Source organism: Anguilla rostrata, chromosome 16 (genome assembly GCF_018555375.3).
Source record: "Anguilla rostrata isolate EN2019 chromosome 16, ASM1855537v3, whole genome shotgun sequence".
Lineage (NCBI taxonomy): Eukaryota > Metazoa > Chordata > Actinopteri > Anguilliformes > Anguillidae > Anguilla > Anguilla rostrata.
Window position 1 is genome coordinate 21,125,352 of NC_057948.1, and position 21,365 is coordinate 21,146,716.

The 21,365-nt window shown below is 43.9% G+C and overlaps 1 protein-coding gene across 3 annotated transcripts in view; it reads left to right on the forward strand.

Moving 5' to 3' along the window:
- LOC135242056 (A disintegrin and metalloproteinase with thrombospondin motifs 18-like) overlaps positions 1-19,684 on the forward strand; it is a 40,711-nt gene extending 21,027 nt beyond the window's left edge. For all 3 annotated transcript variants that reach the window (XM_064312946.1, XM_064312948.1, XM_064312947.1), the window contains 11 exons: positions 591-763; positions 2,538-2,668; positions 2,955-3,078; positions 4,383-4,627; positions 7,382-7,502; positions 7,972-8,098; positions 13,519-13,723; positions 15,992-16,186; positions 16,495-16,743; positions 16,932-17,085; positions 17,616-19,684. In XM_064312946.1, the coding sequence (XP_064169016.1) occupies positions 591-763; positions 2,538-2,668; positions 2,955-3,078; positions 4,383-4,627; positions 7,382-7,502; positions 7,972-8,098; positions 13,519-13,723; positions 15,992-16,186; positions 16,495-16,743; positions 16,932-17,085; positions 17,616-17,734 (1,843 nt within the window). In that variant the 3' untranslated portion in view covers positions 17,735-19,684. The remainder of the gene's footprint in view (positions 1-590; positions 764-2,537; positions 2,669-2,954; positions 3,079-4,382; positions 4,628-7,381; positions 7,503-7,971; positions 8,099-13,518; positions 13,724-15,991; positions 16,187-16,494; positions 16,744-16,931; positions 17,086-17,615) is intronic.
- Positions 19,685-21,365: the final 1,681 nt, after the last annotated feature.

Sequence of the window (21,365 nt, forward strand, 5' to 3'; positions counted from 1 at the left end):
CAGACCAGACTTATTTTCTTTGAGGTTTCACAGTGGAGGCATGCCCAAGAACCTCTCTGTTAAGTATATGCCTCAGAGAAATGATGTTGGATTTCTGCTTAAGGCTTGAGTGCATGGGCATGTTCCTTGTTTGGACAGTCTCCTCTTATGTGGCATCCGAGATTCTTCTGGTTCCAGCTCTTTGGGAAATGGTCGCTCGCTTGGTCTCTACTTTCGTGCAGTAATGTAGAGTAGTAGTTAGAGGCCTGAAGCTCGGACCACAGGACGCCGGCCTGGAATACTGGGTGTGGCCCATCATTCGGGGTCTACATTTATTAAAGCTAGGATCTTTATGATATATGTACAGTGTCTATGGATTGCAGAAATTGTAATACACTGGACAGAATTGGAAGCATAGTGTTGCCTTGTAAAATGGACTCTGAAGCAAGCGACATAATGCCCCAGTAGAACCTAAACAACACATATTAATGTAAGCCTGAATGTGCACTGTAGCAGTCACCTCCATCTTTCTTCATGCATTGAATATGAGGGTTGGCGTTGCCCAGTGAAATTTGTAAAGCATCGCTTGAAACTGGTGACTATTCCCACAGGCCCCAGCACAGCGGAAAGTTCTGCCAAGGATCCAGCCGTTTGTACCAGCTGTGCAACACCAGGGCCTGCCAGCCCAATGGAGTGGACTTCCGTGCACAGCAGTGCGCGGAGTACAATAGCAAGCCCTTCAGGGGCTGGTACTACAAATGGAAACCTTACACAAAAGTGGAAGGTATGTGAAATATTTTAATGTTCAACCCTTAATTGCAGAGATCAGGAATTCCCAGTGAGCGGTACACCACCATTCTTGCATAAACCCCCATCAACTCTTTTTCTTACAGTATGTACATGCTAGGAAACAGGAAATGGTAATTTTGTAAATCAAGGGATGCAAAATATTGCATTAAACCTTGCATAGTACAATCCCATTAAAATTAGCTCATAATTATGGCTGTGATTACTCTAAAGTCTGATTGTGGTATTCATCCTTGAATTCTTCAGATTTTTTAAATTATTTGTGCTGGCACAAAGCACGTTGTCTGTATTCAACGGAAGCATTTTTTTTTTTACATAACAAAAAACATATCTTTAATTTCTTAAAGCTAGATATTGCTCTGGTGCACCTTTTTAAAAGGTATTCCTTGTGATCCTGTATGCTTTTGTGGGGAGCGTGAGCGATGCTTCCATTCCAAACAGGAGACATGTAGCTGCCTGCTTGTACTCTATCGATTCTGAATGCTGGAACACAAAGAAGCCTTTAGGCCAGGTTACCTGTGTCAGCCTATTAGGGCAGAAGCCTGATTAATGAAGATGGAGAGTCAGTCCTGAAAAGACTATGGGGAGATGGAAATAGGACTGCCATTTTCAAAGGTAGACTGGGTCAGGCGGTAAAACTGGAGATGATCTGCCAGGTCAACATGTGGCACGTCCATTCGTGTCCGTCTGCTCTGGGTTTTGCTGTACATTCAGAGGGTGAATGTTCTTGGAGGAAAAGATACTTACCCCTGAGTAACTGAGCACTAAGCGCAAAATCCAATTAAAAGCACAGATCTTCTGTTGTTCTGTCATTAGATTTCTTCAGCTTAGACAACTCCTGATGGTTTCTTTGTACCAGTGGTGTTACACATTTCTACAGTTGAATTGTACTGTTAACAATATTACAGGCTTCTGCAATTGAGCACCACTGCCAACACTGTTGCAAGCTTCTAACGAGGAACCCTGCTGTCCGCCTTTTTATGAGATGACCAAATAATGTTGCATTTGTAACAAGTTGTCTATTTCAAAGACATGTATTCAGTTTTTTAAATTTTATTTTATTTATTTTTTAACACGTTTCAACATTAAGACTCTGAACTTTTCTGCTGTGCTGTAGTGGCTGGTTCATCATTGTCCTCAGCTGAGCACAGTGACCAGTCGCTGGGGAGAGATCTAGGACACTTGTCGGTGTATACAGGTCATTGGGGCTCGAGCACTCATTCATATCAGCAGCAGAGCGAACAGAAGACTGCGGCAGTGCTCGGCGGCCTGTTTTGATCTGCAGAAGATCAAATGTGATGCAGTCTCTGTAGCTGTCTATCAGAGAAATAATTGAGCACAGCAGCCACCCTTCCTTTCCACCATTCTGTTTGTCTATTGATTCATTCTGTTCAATCTACATATCCCATGTATCCATGCATCTTCAATCTGTGTAACATTAATTAAAGAGCCTTTAGGCACCATTAAAAGGTTTAATACCAACAGATGTGAACGCACATCAGCAGTATAGAGTCAGTGCGGTATTTGCAGTTTTTTTGCACATATAGATACTGTGATACAGCTGGGCTGATATTAAACATGTTGAGTTTACTCAACCTTGTAAAAACAACACTTGTTAATTCAACACTTGTGCACTTGTTAATTCAGCACTTGCCAGCTATGTACAGGCAAAGCTGTTTGTGTAACACCTCTGAAAACACATGCTCGCCTCCTCTCTGAGAAGTGGACAAACGTGTCCCATGTCCCTACAGATGAGGACATCTGTAAACTGTACTGCATCGCAGAGGATTTCGACTTCTTCTTCGCCATGTCCAGCAAAGTCAAAGATGGGACATCCTGCTCAGATCTCAAAGGGGATGTGTGTATTGATGGGATATGTGAGGTACATCCACCCTGGGCATCTTTATTTCACTGTCTATTAAAATACTGTAGTATGAGCGTGTTTACCTGAAAACACAAGCATCAGTCTTGTAAAATCCATTGGCTTCCAGACAACCAAATGCTTTCCATGTGGTTCATTTTCTAGTTCTTATTGAAAAAAAAAATCAAATGACATTTATGTTGCATTAAGACTGAAAGTTTAATTAATGATGAACCATACAGTTGTTCCACTTTAATTTACAAGAAATCACTGCTGTCCCATTAACAACATCATTTTTCAATTTTAGCCTGTTGGATGTGACCAGATTTTGGGTTCAAAGTCAACTGTAGATGCCTGTGGTGTCTGCAGAGGGGACAACTCCACCTGCAAGTTCTTCAAGGGCCAGTACGTCCTGCAGCACCGGGCCAATGGTATGGCACACAGCTCATGGAAGGCTATCATAAAATGTACCCACCTCTCTTGCCTCTGTTAGCTGGGGCATTTTATTGGGTTCACTTAAGACCAGGGCCTGGAGATTGATCGCTGAACTGTGGAATAGTACAGAAGAACCCTGGCCTTGTTTTCTTCAGTGCCACTTATTGTGAGCCTGACGGATGGGCGATGACGGGGTAGGGCCCTTTTTGGCAGCAGTTTTCCCAGAGCCATCCATGCATGATAGGGTGAGCACTACAGCAGATACAACTAAGAGTTCGGGGTTTCCCCAGAGAGCTTGCTCTGAGCATGCTCGTAACCTCCAAGACCAACCCTTCCAGTGGGTGGAGTCCAACAGCAGACTGTACATACCTGCATTAATGTTGCGTGTGCATGGGTAAAAAAAAAAAAAAAGCACAGGCATTTCCTTCAGCCTGCATCTTCGGTAGAAAGTGTTTTTTAGGCTGAGGAAAACCGTGCCAACAGTGTGCTGGACTGAACATGCATCCTAATGCAACCCAAAAAAAAAGAAAACATACCTATCGTTGCCTGAAATTGATTAAAACATTAAAATTATGCAGTTTATTTCAGGTTCTCACCAGTGGTGTATCCAGCCAAAGCGGTGTCATTGGGAAGAGATACCCTGTGTGGTCTAGATCGGTGATAACTAACCCAGTTTCTGGAGATCTACCGTCCTGTAGGTTTTTTTTTAAATTCCAACCCTAACAATGCACACTTCATTTAACAGCTAGCGATCTTGTTGCGTTGCTAATTAGTAGAATCAGGTGTGCCACATTAGGGTTGAAATGAAAACCTACAGGATAGCAGATCTCCAAGGACAGGGTTGGTTACCACTGGTCTAGATCCTGCCCTTAACAAGTCCTACACAATTGGTCTCAGGGAAGGAAAGTTTTAGTCTCCACTGCATAATAGTTCCTTCTGTGGTTCACTGCTTGTGCTAGTTTTACCTTTTCATGTTCCAAACTGAGAGAACATTTAAAGAAACATTACATATGTTAAGCAATTATATTATTTATATAACATTTAAAACGTGGAATTGCACAAATGGAACAAACAAACAAAAGGAAAAAGTATTTTATTTCCTATTCTGGTAAGAGTAATTTTTTTAACCGTCATATACATAGGCTAATAATCAAATTACTAATTATAAATCACAATGATAAGTATTGCTGGCCAAAGTTTACCAAGAGAAAGCTGATCTCCAGGGCTCTGAGCTTAAAGACAGTGCTTGCTCTCAAAAAAGTAACCAAGCTCTCCCTCTCTCTCCGACCTCTTTCCACAGAGTACTACACGGTGGTCACTATCCCTGCCGGAGCCCGGAGCATCCGTGTGCAGGAAGTGGAAATCTCCACCAGCTATCTGGCTGTCCGCAGTCTAAAGAAGAAATATTATCTGACAGGGGACTGGACTGTTGATTGGCCGGGGACATTCCAGTTCGCTGGGACAGTGTTCGACTATCGGCGCTCCTTCAACCGGCCGGAGAGCCTGTACGCGGCGGGTCCGACTAATGAGACGCTGGTCTTTGAAGTAAGATTTCCTTCTGCGGGTGCCGTCCCCTGATGTCCGTTAGGGAATTAGCGGTGACAGGGCTTTGGCTGAATGCTTGCTCTAAGTTAGATGAAAAAGACCGAGGGGCGGGGGGGGAGGGGTGGAGGCCAACTGTACGATGTAGTAATGCTACTGTTCGGGATTAATTGTGGTCTGATCCTGCTACGTTGGGGAGGCTTTCAACTCAGTGGAGGGCATGGACCAGCTGAGGCCTTCACCAGTAGGAGTGTTGTGTGAGGGAGTTTACACTCAGAGGCCCAAACATTGCAGTCCCTTCTGTTTAGCAGAGGCCACATAAGTCAGAAAAAGACAAATTGCACTACTCTGCTATTGAAATCCCCTGTAAGCCATGTGGTGATATCCGACTCTCTGTTGAGAAAATATTCTAACTGACTGCATAATTGTTTTAGGCACTGGAACAATAGAAAATGAATACACAGGACACTATATTCACTTATGTGCAGGATGCTATCAACTGATTTGGTGGGCATGCTATTGATTACCATGCATAATACTATATTGGCAAATATGCAAATCATAATGCAACTGCACTCAGTTACAAGTGCTTTCAGACAATAGATAGCAAAGCACTATACTCAGATTGCAATGTTGATGCCATAGACTGTAAATTACATGCACGGGCAAATATTGTTACTGAGCTACTATGACAAAGATTAAAATTAAATATACTTCCACATTACTGTGGTTCCCCTGAGTTGGGTATCCAATGTGGATTGCTTCAGTAACTGTATAAATGCATAACATAGGTGGAATATTATGCATAATGTAATGTACTATATTATAATTTGTGTTAGCTCAGGTTAAATATCTTAAGTGAGACAGAAATTAAGTTGCAAAGATGCCACTTTTTTTCACCGTCAACATGGTGTAAAACGGTAATTTCAAAAACTCATTCCAGCAATGCCTTGAGCTCTCTCTGACCTGTTGTGGAGGTTAAAACAGACTCCTCATAAATACTCCAGAAATTTCAGAGCAATATCTACGGAATGTCGTCTGCCTTTATTTTGTGGACATTCAGAAGATTCATTGCAGTCTGTTAGTGAGGGTTAGGTTTGTGGACATTTTTAACCTGTTTATGAAATTGGGAAATTGGTCATTTTCAGCATCGTTCACATGTTCTCTAGGCATTCTTAATTACATGTTCCAAGCTATGATGCCTTGTAATATTCCTTTTTTTGTGAGACATTTGAAAATGAGACTGACAACAGAATGATTTTTCCAAATACTACCATTTAACAAAAGTTAATTCATGTTATGGGTTAGTGATATGTTACTCAATATCACATGGTTAATTTGTTTAATCTGTCTCATAACATGAAGTTGTATCAGTGTAAAACAACAAGGTCAGGGAATTTGCTATTCCAGACCAACATATGCATAGCAAAGTTAGCCTGTTAGTGCTCTGTAATTACAATAGCATATAAATGATGAGAGACAAGTGAAAAAGGGTTAAAAGATTAATATTTACGCCCATTGACCTGTATATCAGAGGCAAATCCCGGTGTCCCATACAAGGTGTTTCTTTAAGCCTGTTGGATATTTTTGGCATTGTGAAGGCCTTTTAGTTTCAGGCCTTCACAATGCTGAAATAGTTATATGAATAATTCAACGTGATAGCACGCATTTCAACAAGGTTTTTGAGTGGCCACATAGTGGTTGTGTTCACGGGTCAAATAGGAAATCGTACAGGGATTATACTACCCTGGTGTATTGACGTTTCCTGTAGCGGTGAGCAGGGGTGGGGGGTGGGGGGTCGGAGTGATTTTGGGGGGCTTGGGCTTCAGGAAATTCTAAGGAGTATCTAAGCTATTTTTTTGAGAGTTTGACTCTCACTGCTGTGTTAATATTTAAGCCCCTTGAGCACCATTGGTGCAGTCTCTCAGGTTCCAGCAGCCATATTCAGAGTAACTTCAGGAGCCATAAATCTCACCCCCTGTCGCTGGGCCTGCAGGCAGGTGGCCGGTGTGTTCCAGGTAGACCGCAGACACTGTTGAGGTCTGGAAGTGTTAGATGCTTTTTTGGTGTAAATTTGGATCGGAGTCTCAGGCTGGCTGGCCTGGCCCCATGGAACACAGCCATGGCAATAGATCGTTCTGGGGGTTAGTTTAAATGTTCTGCACTTCTTCTTTCCAGAAATTGCCACGGAGACCCCCCGTGATATGTTTTTAAATACAGTCCATTTCTCAAGAAGCCAACCGCTGTGCTGTTTGGTTACTCTTACCTGTGCTGGAATCAAAAGAGAATGTGCTGGACTTGCCCTAGAATGCACTTTGTTCTCTTTATTACTCTAACGTCCTTACCCATACATACAATGTATAGTACTTAATGATGCACTCTTCAAAAGAGAACAAAAGTACACTCTATAGCACTGAATTCAAAGGTTACACAGGTAGATCACACTATGGCAATTATTATAAACGCAAAACAAAAGTTTGTTTTTGAGTTGATACAATACCAGTAATTTGTTTTTTGAATGTAATATAATGGACTCATACTGCGTCAATAGAGACAGTGGATCATTTACCTCTCAGAAAGTATATCTCATCATAGAGATGTAAAGGCGCTTATGTTTTATTTTTCAGCCATCTTATAGCTGTTGTGAGTGTGTGTGTGTGTATGTTCTAAAACTGAAAGTACACTGTTGAACCCAGTACAGAGTTAACAGACCCGGCCTGCAGCCTCATTCTCTCCCTCCTTCCTCCTGCCCTCCAGATTCTGCTGCAGGGGAAGAATCCGGGCGTGGCTTGGGAGTACACCCTGCCCTGGAGTGAAAAGAAGCCAAACTACACCTGGGGGGTGGTGCGGTCCGACTGCTCGGCACCATGCGCCGGAGGTGAGCGGAGTCAGCTGACGGGAGCTTTATAAGCGCACGGGTGGGGGCCATAGTGTGGGCCCGCGCTTAATAAAGCGCCTTTGTGAGGAGTGAAAGACTGGGGCAGACCCACCAATCACTGCACCCCCCCTCCCCTGGCATTTTGTGATGGCACTGTGGCGATTGTCGGGATTCTTATTTTCGTTCTGTGCCCCTTGTGAAACTCCTCGCCTGGGCCACAGTAGGCCACCAGTATACTGGCTTGTATAGAGCCTTTGTGAAAGGCCTATAGAGCATATACTGCTGGCCTATGCATCACGAGTGCTGCTGAAAACTGGGATGCAGATACGGTTGAGCGGGTATCCTTGTCTGGAGCTTTTGTGGTTCCGGTCCCATTTGTGTCGCATCCATCCACATGACCAAAAAACTGCTTTCAAAGGAACAATATGATGTTTTATATGTATATATCCCATTCCTTTCCCCCTCTCAGGTCGGATATCAACTAAAGCTGTATGTTTACAAGACCAACGAATGCAAGTCAACTCTACTCTCTGCAATCCCCAGACAAGGCCTGTAGTGGGATCTGTCCTCTGCAATACACAGCCCTGCCCTGCCTAGTGAGTCAGAGTCCCCTTACACTGCACCTCACTTTTCCACTGCTCAGCTGGAGATCCCAGAGAATTAAACCTCTTCTCAGGCTCATTCCATAATGCAGTGCATGTGCGTGTTTGTGTGTGTTTGTGTGTGTGTGTGTGAGTGGCTGTGTGCGTGTGTGCGCATGCATGCGTGTGTGTGTGTCGATGCATCTTGTGCAGTACTCCATGCATGCCTACTTCCCATCTCCTTGCCGGCCTCTCGCATACAGCTTACTGCTGCGGGCTAGCCCATGTGGCAGACAGGGAAGCAGCTTTGTGTGTAAGTCTTCTATTGACAGTACATAGCCTTTCTTTCATCAAGACTTCTGCCAGGCCTGAGTGTATGCGTGTGTGTGTTTGTGTGTTTCTGTGTCTGTGAGTGTGCACACATGTCTATGTGTGCATTTGTATACATGAGTGTATGTATGTATGTATGTATTTGTATTTGTATACTTGAGTGTCTGTGTGCAAGTGCATGTGTCTGTGCGCATTTACGTACATTAACATATTTATTTATGCGGTTGTGTGAGTCTGACATTAGTATATGTGCGTAACCAGCCCATTGTGGGAAGACATTCATGATAAAACAAAAACCACAGATCACACACGCTCGATTGCTAGCTGTGCTAGCTACAATATGTGTGCATGTGTGTGCATATTTGTAACATTGGCTATACTGTACGTGTATGTGTGTTTGTGGATTTGTTTTCATTTGAGTGTGTGTTTGTATATTTAACCCTGATTATGTGTTTAAGTGTGTGGTTAAGTGTTAGTATTGTGAACCTCAGCGCGTGCGTGTGCTGCCCCCTTATCCATGTGCACCGCTGTAGTGGTTAGCTCATTTAAGATCAGTGGCCCAGAACCCCCTGCACTTTGTCTGGCAGTCTTTGTGGGCACTTTGCTGTGGGCATGGACCTCTCTGGAGCCTCCTCCACGGATACTTGCCACAGGTCTCGGCTGCACTCCCTTTATTCCCAAACCAAACAGGATTAGCATGGCCTCCAGACAAGAGCAGCCTGCGATGGTAGTCACTGTGGAGAGGGAAGAAAAGCATGTAAAGAGATGTAGAGCCTCCTACTCCCACACACACGTGTGTGCATACACATACACATGTACACACACAGGCACATGCACACATATACACACAGGTGCATGTGCACACACACACGCACACACACACAGAGGCACGCACACAAAGAAAGCAATTCAATTAACACTGGCCATCTCATTAAAGTGACATCCAGTAGACTGGGGAAGTGTATGTTTAAGAGCCATTACAGACCAGTAAATGGACATTCACTGGTTGTCATAAAAGCAGGCATGCAGGAGAATGGTCCAGCGGGACAGCCAGGGTTTGAGTGCATGGACACAGCTAGGGCAACAAAGTACAGAAGCCATGCAAAGCGCTGTTATCAAATGTTTACAGACAACTGAATATGTTTCAATATGCTCTGCAGTCAGTGGTTTATTGTTAGCTCTTTTGTGATGGCAGTTTGTTGAAGCACAGCTTACAGCTTGACATTAACAGCAATGCACTTGTGTTCTACTAAAGTCTACAACTGTCACGGAGCTGGCAAGCTGATGCTTGTCGTGTCTGCATGGAATGCCATGGTTACTTGCAGATAGGAAATCAAGTCCATATGACTATTCTCTAAAAGAAAATAACAATACATTTTATTTATTTTATTTAAAGCCTGACAAATCTTGAAAGAAATTTGATTATTTTAAATAGCCCAATACTGGAAGGAACTTGTTACATCGCCACTGTTATTGAACTGGCATTATATCCTCTGTAATTGAAGCTATATTATTATCGTTCTGGTAGATCAAAAGCCAATCAATCATTTACGCTTTCCTCTGGTAGTAATAGGAGTGATTACTACTTTGATTACCCTCCTGAAATCAACATGCCTGTCTCATTATTTTATAATATATGTTTTCCTCAACTCTGCAACTACTGCAGATAGTCTGGTAAGGTCATAAAAGGCCTTTTTCATGAGAAAACCAAACAAATATAATATCATTTTGACATAGTACTATCCATTCAAACAGAACTCTGTGCTTTACTGCTAAATTTATATTTTATTCCTGCTCAGAGATTTCTTGGATCGCAGGATTGTGCTCAAGCTTGAGAGGAAACGTGCCGTCTTTTCAAATAACACTAACATATACTCTAGTAGAGCCTTCCACGTCAGCACTAGATCCCCGAAATTGTCAGCCTGCTTTTGTTCGGATTAAGTGCTTGGATTTATGGATGATAAAAAATTTAGTGAGGGGGACGGAGGAAGAAAAATAACTCTTTAAAAACACCTCCAAAACTTCAGTGGGCATGCATTCAAAAACATGCAAAAAGAACAGAAAGTGGATCGAAAGACGAAAAAAAAAACTTTGCTTATCTTTCCAACAAATATATGTAGTGATGACAGGGCTGTCCGTGTTTTATTATAGCAAAAGAACTGCAGTTCCCATGGGGCCAGGTTCGTCTAGCCGGCCAGGAATCCACAGCTCGGCTCTGGCCAGACGCTGCATGCTCGTTTGTAAGGGCCACAGGCTTCCGTGTAACGTGGAATGCTGGAGATCAAACGGCACGGGGACGGGCCAACTCTATCTCCACCTCCAGAATGCCACCAAAAAGATGGATGTTCACATTTAAAGAGTTTTGCAGTGCCCCGGTTCCTCCACGCAGAGGTTTTCCCTAAACAGAATGGGGCTGTAAACTGGCTGCAGCTGCAGAATCACTTACCTAGGCCTTCCAGTGTGGCTACAATACATGGAACAAACCGTGCCGGAGAAATATGAGGGTGGGAGCTTTGTTATGATGAAAAAGAAGAATAATAAACAAGTAGTTACATTTCCAGGCTGTTGATGTATCAGAAAGGAAGAACAAACATTCATTGCCAGGGTTTTTATGTTGCTCAGTCTCACTGGGTAAATTTGTGTGTGGCTAGGATCTACCATTTTGGCTTTGACCTATTTCATTGGTTTGTGACTTTGTTGAATAACTGCAGGTATAGCAAACCCAAACCCATCCCATCAACTTCAGAGGTCAGCTGCTCACTACTCCACCTCAGCATGCCAACTGTTATATAACATGTCAGGAGGAGTGCTTTGGAACTGATGCAATACACAGGCTCATGCGTGGAGGCTGCCTTTAAAGCAACCCGCGCCTGTGCAGGGAGCATAGCGGCGGACGAGGAGAGAGCTGCTGTAGGGTTAATCAGGAAAGTATATTTCAGTCTGAGCTCAGCTGGTAGCTTGTGGGCTCTAGGCATGTTGTTTGGAGGAACTGACGCAACAGTAACCTGAGGAACCCTGTCTGGTCTTAACGTCACGCTTCCCATGATGGGACATAACCAGTTGTGTCCCACTGCTGTGGACTCCTAGTCGTAGACAGATTAATGAGAAAGCTAAGGCTGAGCAGATGACTGTCGGGCCCAGCCCAGGCTAAACCACCAAGGGGCCACTTTTTAATATTCCGTAGATATGGTTCCCTAATTTGTATAGCTTGAAATATTTAAATTGTCAAAAGATTTCAAAATGGTAAATTACAGCATGCCTGACAATGGTTTGCAGTGAAGCAGTGAGTGATTACTGATTTACAACAGACATATTTTTATTTGCACAATGATAAAAAATAAACCTTTTCCTTGGGCTGCATTTGGCCTGTCGAGTTTATCTGCTTCTGGCCAACGCTGCGTGGTTCACGTTTCCCCCCTCAAATTACAGTTCAGCATTTTCCCTCCAATTTGTCAAACAATTTGAAAAGGAGTTGGGATATAAATAGACAATGTCTCGACACAGGTCCCGGAGTGGGCAGCAGGGGCGGTGGGGTGTTGCCAGGGCCAAAAACTCAACCCCTAGCTCCACCCGTGTCAGATGGCTGCCGTCTTCACCGCACCATTGTCAGGCCACTCATTTACGATAATCTCCCCGGCCCAAAACAACCTCTATTTTTGAAGAAGCTTTTATCTCAGTCCAAGAGTGACTCCCAAATACCCAGATTCCATGCAGCTATCTTAATAGCCGAGTGGGAGCGAGTGCAATTCAGGCATACCGCGGTCGGGCCGTTGAGTCAGAAGGAGGACACACGCATGTGGGATTGGGCCGCTCAGCATGTGGGGAATTAGTGAGGGAGCTTCATGTCTCACCTACGCTTATTTCTGGTTCAGTTCAGCAACACCTGGCAAGGCTTATTTTCTGTGACAAGAGCAAGCCTTTTGGGCCAAATCCAAGAGCGAAACTGCTGGAAGGGTTTCAACGATAAATCGAAAATCACACCCTTTGATCGCAGCGTTAATTACTGCACATTATACAATTTCTGCTGAATTTGCTGTGTGTGTGTGTGTGTGTGTGTGTGTGTGTGTGTGTGTGATTTGCACTGATGTGAAATGGAGAGAGAGGTTTGAGTGTGTGTAAATCCCTAGAATAAACCGGATTCAGGATGCTGATTAGTGATTTGTGCTGTGCAGCAGACAAGCTGCTGAAAAGGGGGAAAAAGAATTTCAGATAATCTGATGATTCAAGCTGGTATGAAGGGAAAAAAGAAGTCTTTCCCTCAAGTGCTTTGCACAGAGCAGGTAGGATACTTCCTGAGAGCCAACAGATTAATGGCTTTTCAAATTACCTATACTTAAGACACACTGAAAAAAAAATCATGTTTATCCTTTTTTATGATGGGCAGCAAGAAGGGCTTGTGTGGCCACTCAACTGTATGGGGACATCAGGCAATCAAACTGGTGCCATCCTTTTAAACTAGGATTAGCAACTACTAGTTAGTAAGTGCAATGGGATCTAATAATGCTAAAAATCACAGTACACAGTACAGTGCGTAAAGGAATGGACTTATAACCAAAAGGTTGGCAGTTTAGTTCAAAATAGGAGTACTGCTGTACTCCAGAGCACACTAATTAAACGTCAAAATATTAATTAAAATATCTAGCCATATGTTATGAATGGGTAGCATGTAAAATGACACACAGTAAGGGGATCTGCTAACCAGTTCTGTAGCTCTGTTCTGCATTTAAAGGCAGAGCACATTTCATACTAAGTAAAAAAAATAAATAGTAACTATCCTGATTAGCCCCTCTGGGGCATTGCGTATGGTGAAATGAGTGCCCCCCCTACTGGATCTTTGACATCAGCAATGTAGTTTTCCTGTTCTGCATTATCCATTTGGCAAGAGAAGGCAGATTGACATAGCTGTGTCAATAGCATAGCTGCAGACTGCGCTGCTTTTGCCTCAATCTGGTGAGTGAAATTTGGAGCATGCTTCCATCTGTGCAGCTGAAGGAGTGACTAACTCGTGCCTCTCTCTCTCTCTCTCTCTCTCTCTCTCTCTGTCTCTCTGCCTCTCTCTTTCTCTCTCTCTCTCTCTCTCTCTCTCTGCCTCTCTCTCCCCACAGCTGGGTCACTGGAGAATGGGGGGCGTGTAGTCGCACCTGCGGGGGCGGCCAGCAGACACGCCCAGTCCGGTGCCTGCGCCGGGTGACGTACCAGCGGGAGGAGGCGGTGGTGCACTCCCTGTGCCCCGTCGCCGCTCCAGCCCAGGTGCAGGCCTGTGCCGTTCAGGCCTGCCCGCCGGAGTGGAGCTCAGGGGCCTGGTCACAGGTAAGCTCTCTGCTGCAGCACCATCCTCACTCTTCAGCTTCAGTGCTTCCCTGTCCTGAAGCTGAGGTCTTCCTACATTACAAACAGGTTGAATCAGGCTATAGACTAACACGTTGCTCATACTAGGGTACAGGGTATATTTCAACAGGTGACAACAAGAACACCTATACAGTTGGGTACGAGAGTAGTTGCTTGTTTTTTTAGACGAACATCTCCTTTAGTGCCCAATATTGTTTTTCCATGATAAATGGAAATAAAGGCAATAAAGGCCCTTGCATCGACATGGGTTGGGCGCATTAATACGATTTGCTGCCGTATTTTATGTGTAATTTAACCCACTCATACTAGCTCTGCACTCAAATACAGACACTTTTGGTGGGGTTACCAATGTGCACATACGAACATTGAACATGGGGCAGACAAGACGCATGTGATGACCTGCATTGTGCTGTAGCTCTCAATGAACTGTAACTCAGCTCTATCAGCAATGAGTGAAGATGTTCTATGTTTTAAGCATGAAGTACTACATTTAATAAAGCACTCCAAAACTGATTCACTGCCAAAAAGAAATAACAACTGCACTGCCCTCTGCTGGATTACTGATGAATTTCAAGACTTAATTAAATATTCACATATTTTAGTGTTTTGCATATGAAACCTTGTGTTCTTTTTCAGGCTGTACAATCTAACAAGTCTGTACAATCTGTAGCAGTATTTTCTCATACTGGGAATCAAGAAAAAAATGAAACAAATGGGATGTATGCCTTTCAATGGTTCCATGTTAACACCTTCAATTTAATGCATTTAAATGACTTTGAATTGCGAACAGATTCCATGTTAGAAAGGCTGGCCGAGCATTGCACAGGACTGCCATTGCAGAGCTGACGTCCTGAGGGTAGTCTGTGACCTCACACTTCCGAGCGCTCTTGACTCTCTTGATTTGCACAGTTGGTGCTCGGGCTCTGACAGTGTGAGCTGTGTGTGGCACTTCCAAGTGTGGCACTGTCATTAATCTGTGTCAGGCATGACAAGAACTGTCACAGCGATGCCATGGAAAGTTCATCCATCACCAGTAACACTCATGCACCTTCAAATGACATCACTTCCAGCATTCAATGTCTAGACAGTAGGCTGTGTGTATTTAATATTGCAGATTGAGTTCAGATTGAGAGTACACAGGTTTTGACTGGTTATTTCTAGATCTCAACAATATTTTAGTGTCAACCAAAGTTGTCTGTTACTCACCTCTGTAGGATTGCATAGGTTTTCTGTGATTTCATGAGCCTATATTTGCCAGTATGTCAGTTAAGATTTTCAAGTGAGAGTGAAAATTTTCATTTTTAGTTCAGTGACTGTTACCCATTTTATGGAAAATACTGGCTTTAATAAATGCTGTTATTTTTTTCCCTGTTATTTCAGTTTTCCTGGAAAGCCTGTCCTCAAATAGAATTTAAAGAGGCTTGTTTTTAAATGGGTGTCTTAACCAATACATTTATGGCAGTGGTTATTTTCTTTCTGCCCAGTCAGCATAGTCAACATATCAGTCTGACACAGAGAATATGTGAGAATCTTGTACTGTAAGACAGAAATGGAGAATGATACGAGATGGCACAGAATAGAAAAGACTGTTATGTTGCCTTTCAGGAGTTTTTTTCCCCTCATAATTGTGCCACCTAGGGTTGTATTACATTTTAACCTTGTTCAATTAAGAGGCTGATGTCTTCAATTCTGCCTCACAGTACAAAATAAATCATGTCCTCATTATATTGTCCTCATTTTTGGCCTCTTTTAAAAGGTTTTTCTTTCCCATTCCCCTTGGATGTGTGAGTAAAGAAACAATCTTACATAATTTAGTGTTGAAAAGTAGCATGTGATGCATACAGTCCACTTTGAAAAACATAGGTCTATGTTCTTAGCAGCACTGGAAGAGGAAACTGTAATAAAACAATGTAATCATACAGGCCTATTGTTCTACTTTGTCAAAAAAAAAAAAACAGAAAATCCAGCCAGACATTACAGTTACGGTAGATCTGTTTGATACTGTATTAAGTGCTTTTGACAGAATGTGACATCATAACTGGGTACAGACAACTTGTTGATTTACAGCCACACTTGACACTGAGCTCAGTGCGACCTGTGTACTCTCATAGTGTTCATATTGAAAGTGTCTCTGTGTGTCTGTACTTGCAGTGTTCATATTGAGTGTCTCTGTGTGTCTGTACTTGCAGTGTTCATATTGAGAGTGTCTGTGTGTGTGTGTGCTTGCAGTGTTCTAAGACCTGTGGGCGGGGTCTGAGGAAGCGCAGTGTGTTCTGCAGAAGCACTGACCCAGGGGCCAAAGTCGTGACCCTGCCAGACAGCGTGTGCAAGCCCAGCCCTCGGCCCCCGTCCCAGGAGACCTGCGTGGTGCGCCGCTGCCCCAGGAACGACAGGCTAGAGTGGCTGGCCACGCCCTGGGGTGAGGTGAGGACACGTGTGCATACTCGCGCTGCAGGTTAACCACCGCATGGGTTTGGACAGACCATTCACAGACCGCAGTCTCCAAGCTGGCTTACCACTGACTCAACTCACTCCAAAGTGCTGACACCGCTCTAAAACAGGAGAATGGCATGCCAACACGATGGTGGTGTTTAGCCATTCTTATTTGCACAGACGTTAAAATCAGTCACGCCCCTCCTTTGTGTTTTTACATGGAGCAATATTAATGCTCCCTGGGAGGACAGTGAGCTTGCCTGAGCTGGCAAAATGGCTGATGGGTGCTTTCCCTGCAGTGCTCCTCGTCCTGCGGGCTCAGCGTGCAGAAGAGGGAGCTGCGCTGTGGAGAGAGGGGACCCCAGGGCCAGTACACCGAGTTCCCGCCGAGGAGGTGCAGGACACTGGCCAAGCCCATGCTGGAGCTCCTGCAGACCTGCAGCAGGGGGGCCTGCCCCGAACCCCAGCCCCAGCCCCAGCCCCAGCCCACACCGGGCAGGACAGCCAGCGCCATGGTGCTGGGGTGGTACTCTTCACCATGGCAGCAGGTACACGCTCTCTCTGTTTCACTCTCTCTCTCTCTCTCTCTCCCCCTCCCTCTCTTTCTATCTCACTTTTGTCTTTCTCTCTCTCTCTCTCTCTCCCTCCCTCTCTCTTTCTATCTCATTTTTGTCATTCTCTCTCTATCTCTCACACACACACACCTTCACCCTGTCTCGGTCTCTCTGTTTGGCAGTGCTCAGTTTCCTGTGGGGGAGGGGTACAGACGCGCAGTGTCCAGTGTCTGAGACAGGGGCGGCCCATGGCAGGATGCCTGCCCCACCACAGACCTGTCGCCTCCCGGGCCTGTAACACCCACTTCTGCCCCGCTCCCACCCCGGCCCTGACAGGTAGAGTACAGAGCTATGAACCCTGTTCACTTCTCTCTCTGAGCCCTACCAGTCATGTGTTACAGTGCTGCAGTCCTGCACAGCTACACTGTTTAAATTCGGTACACATTTACTCTAACAGTGTGTCTGCTGTACAGGCAAATTATGAAAGCTGTGAAATCATTTGTTCTAAATTAGCATCTGTACATCTTAAGAGTGACAAAAAGTGGCACTATTATTTATGTTCACAGGGCTGGTTTAAACAGTTTCTGGGCACCTAGGCTAAAAAAAACTCCACTAACACACACACACACAGGTTCCCATTTCCTTTACCCAAGCTGACTACAGCTCTGCTCATCACATGAGGGGGTGGTCTGGGACATTTTTTTAATTCCTTTTTTGTTAATGATCTGGCCCTGTTGTAGGTTTTGTTTCTTTCTGCTGCCCCAGAGTCTTGTATGTTAGTGTAGCTGGAGACCTTGCCTTTGTTTGGAAAAAAAAAAATGAACAGCTGAATCTAATTGTGATTTTTGGGTATTTATGTCTCCTAGATGAACAGCCTTGCATTGACTCCTTCAGCTGGTGCCACTTGGTTCCCCAACATGGCGTGTGCAACCATAAGTTTTATGGGCAACAGTGTTGCAAGTCCTGCTCCCTCAAGAAGCAGTAGCCTTGTCCGACCGGCCTCCCACCTGCGATTAGGCTGATGCTCGAGTTCGGGACTGTGCTGACTGGAGCTATGAAAACACAGCAGAGCAATGTGTGTCTGATGGCCCTAACTGGATTTGGGATCACTTTGCAGGAGAACAGTCTTTGTCCTGGAGTACTTGATAACTGATAAGTGGGTAAAAAAGGCAAATGATTATGGCTATTGGTTTCCTTGTGTAAACAATCAGTTATTGTCCCTTGACTGGAAATACAGTATTATAACATACTGCAAGATACTTATTATGTAAATATGTTATCATTGTCCTTGTTTAATACATCTTGAGATGGTGACCATCTGTTTTTAAGCCATTGTGAGAATTTTAAGGAAGTCCACGTACATTCTTGTTGATGTCTATTTGAAATATATATTTGTATTGTTGTATATATATATATATATATATATATATAGACATCAATACGCATTGAAGCATTAACTTAGGCCATACTTGCTTGCCCTTGTGAGCTCTTTATGAGATGTAAGTGAACACATCTTAATAGATTTAAATTATTTGTTACCCATGCATCACTTCAAACTACTACTTGTTATAATCACAGTTATCACATGCACTTATGCTCCCTGGCCCCTGCATATTATTGCTGGTTTTTGCTTTGGAGCAAGCAAACCTACACATTCAAGTGTAGGTTACAATCACATGAGTATTTGTGTGTTCAGTTGTTTGTTTTAAATGATTGCATTTCCTGTGCCCAGCCAGCAGTAATAATGTTTACAGTTATGTGTGGTCCTTTGCTTGGCTGGTGAATTCTATGGATGAACTTGGATGTAAAGCTGTCTTCCTTTGTCCGTAACCAAGGACAGAGTCCATATCATTCCTATTTGACAGTGCAGGTGGCGCAGATTAATCTTCTTGTCTTTATTAACACAGAGGGATGTCAGGGTTCGAGGGAGATGAGTGATGAGTGAGAGCTGGTGGAGGGGGCGATGGTTAGTGGGATGGTCTCTGACAGACTTTTGCTTTGATTCACATTATCCAAAGGAATATTTTTATACCACAGGAATAGGAGTGGTGCTTGCATGCTTGGCTCACTTCAGACTATTCTCCAGGAATCTGGGGACTACCTGAGGGTGTTTACCTGGACTGACCAAGCATACATGTGGTCACAGGCTTATTCAGAAAGGCTTGATGTGTCCAGACCTTTTCCTGTGTGTTCTTGCCTACTCTCTTTGGACCACTCTTAGTGCCTTTTAAAATAGCAACTGGCTACAGTGCCAGAATCCTTTGACTTGCCTCCTCCCCCACTCCCTTCTCCCACTGTGTGTTTGGTATCAGAGGCTTCTGTGGACAAGCTCGTTGTGTTCCTGTAATTCCTGCTTCTATAGCAGAACCATGAAATTCACAGGAAGAAATAAAAGGGAACAAGACTTTCCAGAGCACGTCAGGTGAGCCCTGAGGGAAGAACGGGAAAGAGACTGGAACCTGTGTGAATATTGTAGATGGTAACAGTCCCATGTTCTCCTGCACGGTCCAAACTGGAGGCAGTTCTGACAGCCTATGGCTCCCACGGTGAGTAAGGGAACTGGATGTTCCGCTCAAATCGTACCCAATATGGTGATTCCATTTCTCCCTCTACCCCCTCAAATTTGGAGAGATTCAAATGGGAGAGATTCAGACAGGCATGGAGAAGCAGGATTGTAGGACTGGACATGTCTAGCTAGTCCCAGTGATAATTTATGGAGTTTGCTCTGGTTCAGGGGCTTCTGGCCAATATCACAGTTTGACATGGCAGCTTTCCTCACTGGCAGTGTATTGCCATCGCATTGCAACATTAATAGCTATGATAAACAGCTGTACTCTGAAAAACCTTGTCCATTTGGTGAACATGAATTGCTCAAATGTAAAACTGCTCTACATAAGAATAAAAATTGAAACCTCCTTTTATGGACTAATGAAAAGTGTTTTCATCTTTTATGGACGGGGAGAATTTGAAATAGACACTAAAGGGAATGCTCAAATCTTAATTTTATGATTCTCTTTAATGCACTCCATATTTGATACAATTATTGGTAAGAATTTGTTATATTCTAGTCATTTTCACTCCTCTGTCATTTTGAAGTGAAAAATGTAATTTATTACTGTGTGTATACATTCTGAGACTAGTTGTGCCTGACATTGGCATACCTATGCGTCTATATCTGAAACATGGATAATAGTGTCCTAATGATGTAAAAATAGCACAACATAAGGGAAATATAAAATTTTAAAACATGTTTAATAAAACTATATTTCCCACTTAATTGCACTCGTTGTCTTGTACAATACCTCAGTAGGGTAATTGTCATGAACAGAAACATTTCACTGCTATTTCCAACATTACTGACAGAGTGAAGCACATGACTGCATCCATATTAGTAAAGCCATTTTCCTGTCGATTTGTGGTGGGTGTAGAGGAAAGGCATGTCATTTTTGGCCTGGTTACTGTGCATGATAGTGTTTCTGCTTAATTCCCTTTATGGCTTGTCATACATGTCTGGAGCTATGCAAAATAACTTTTTATCAGCTGAATTGGGTTTTGTCTTACACTGAGAGCAGATTCTGGAGCGGATCTGGTTTAATTGAGCTACTGTGCCTGAGGTCCTGGATAGTCACCAGTGTAAACAATTGCTTTACACCATGTGTTACATCAGACCATTCCTGGTGTGGTTGGCCTTGTTAGTCAGTCTTAATGTTACTCATTACAATGTTATTGTAGCATTGACATTGTCTGTAAGAGAAACTGTTAAACTATTTAAATTAGGTAATATATTGAATTTCACCAAGCCTTGCTTGGAAAAGTCTCTTACTCCCTCTTCACTTCTAAAACACATCTGTCTATGCCCTTTCAGAGCAAAACAACCTGATCGATCATAAAGGCAATGCAAGAAGGTTACACAGCCTGAATATTTAACAGCAGTTTTATGAGACTAGTCTGCTGTTTCTACCTTTTTCCTCAGCAAAAACTAATTTCATAAAAAAACGTCACTGACAGTTCTACTTTTTATTTTCTCAGTAGAACTGTCAGTGAAGTGTCAGTCTTCATCGGGCCACTGAATCATCGCCACCAACTGCCCGCAAAGTTTTTTCAAGCTCCTCGCCCACTCTGTTTTGCCTGAGCGAGCAGCCAGTGTTGCTTTTGAGCGCTCATTAGGACTGACAGTCCCACACATTACCGCCTGTGAGGGTTTATACTGTTACCAACCCTCTCGCCGCTTGGCCCGGATACTGGCTGCACTCGGGTCGATGTGAGAACTGTCATATTCCGACGCCTCGCCTCCGTCATCGCTGCAGTGTTTCCGCGAGTTCACCACAAAAAGCGTGTCCGTCCGCACTTCTCCAATCCCGCCGCCTGTCACACGTTTGTGGCCGGAGGCGCTTCGGCATCGGAGACGGCGAGGGGGAGGTGGTGCGGGGAGATCGCTGAAAGAGCACAGCGCAAGCGAAGCTCATTTGTAGCTGTCAGGTGGAGTTGGCCTTTTTCTCCTCACGTAAAGATGGCAGGTTTGTTGGCCCCCTTTGTCACGGGCAGTTTACTCAGATTATCATATCAAAGCAGCAGAATACCGCCCGGCCCACCTTTGTGTGCTCCGATCACACAGG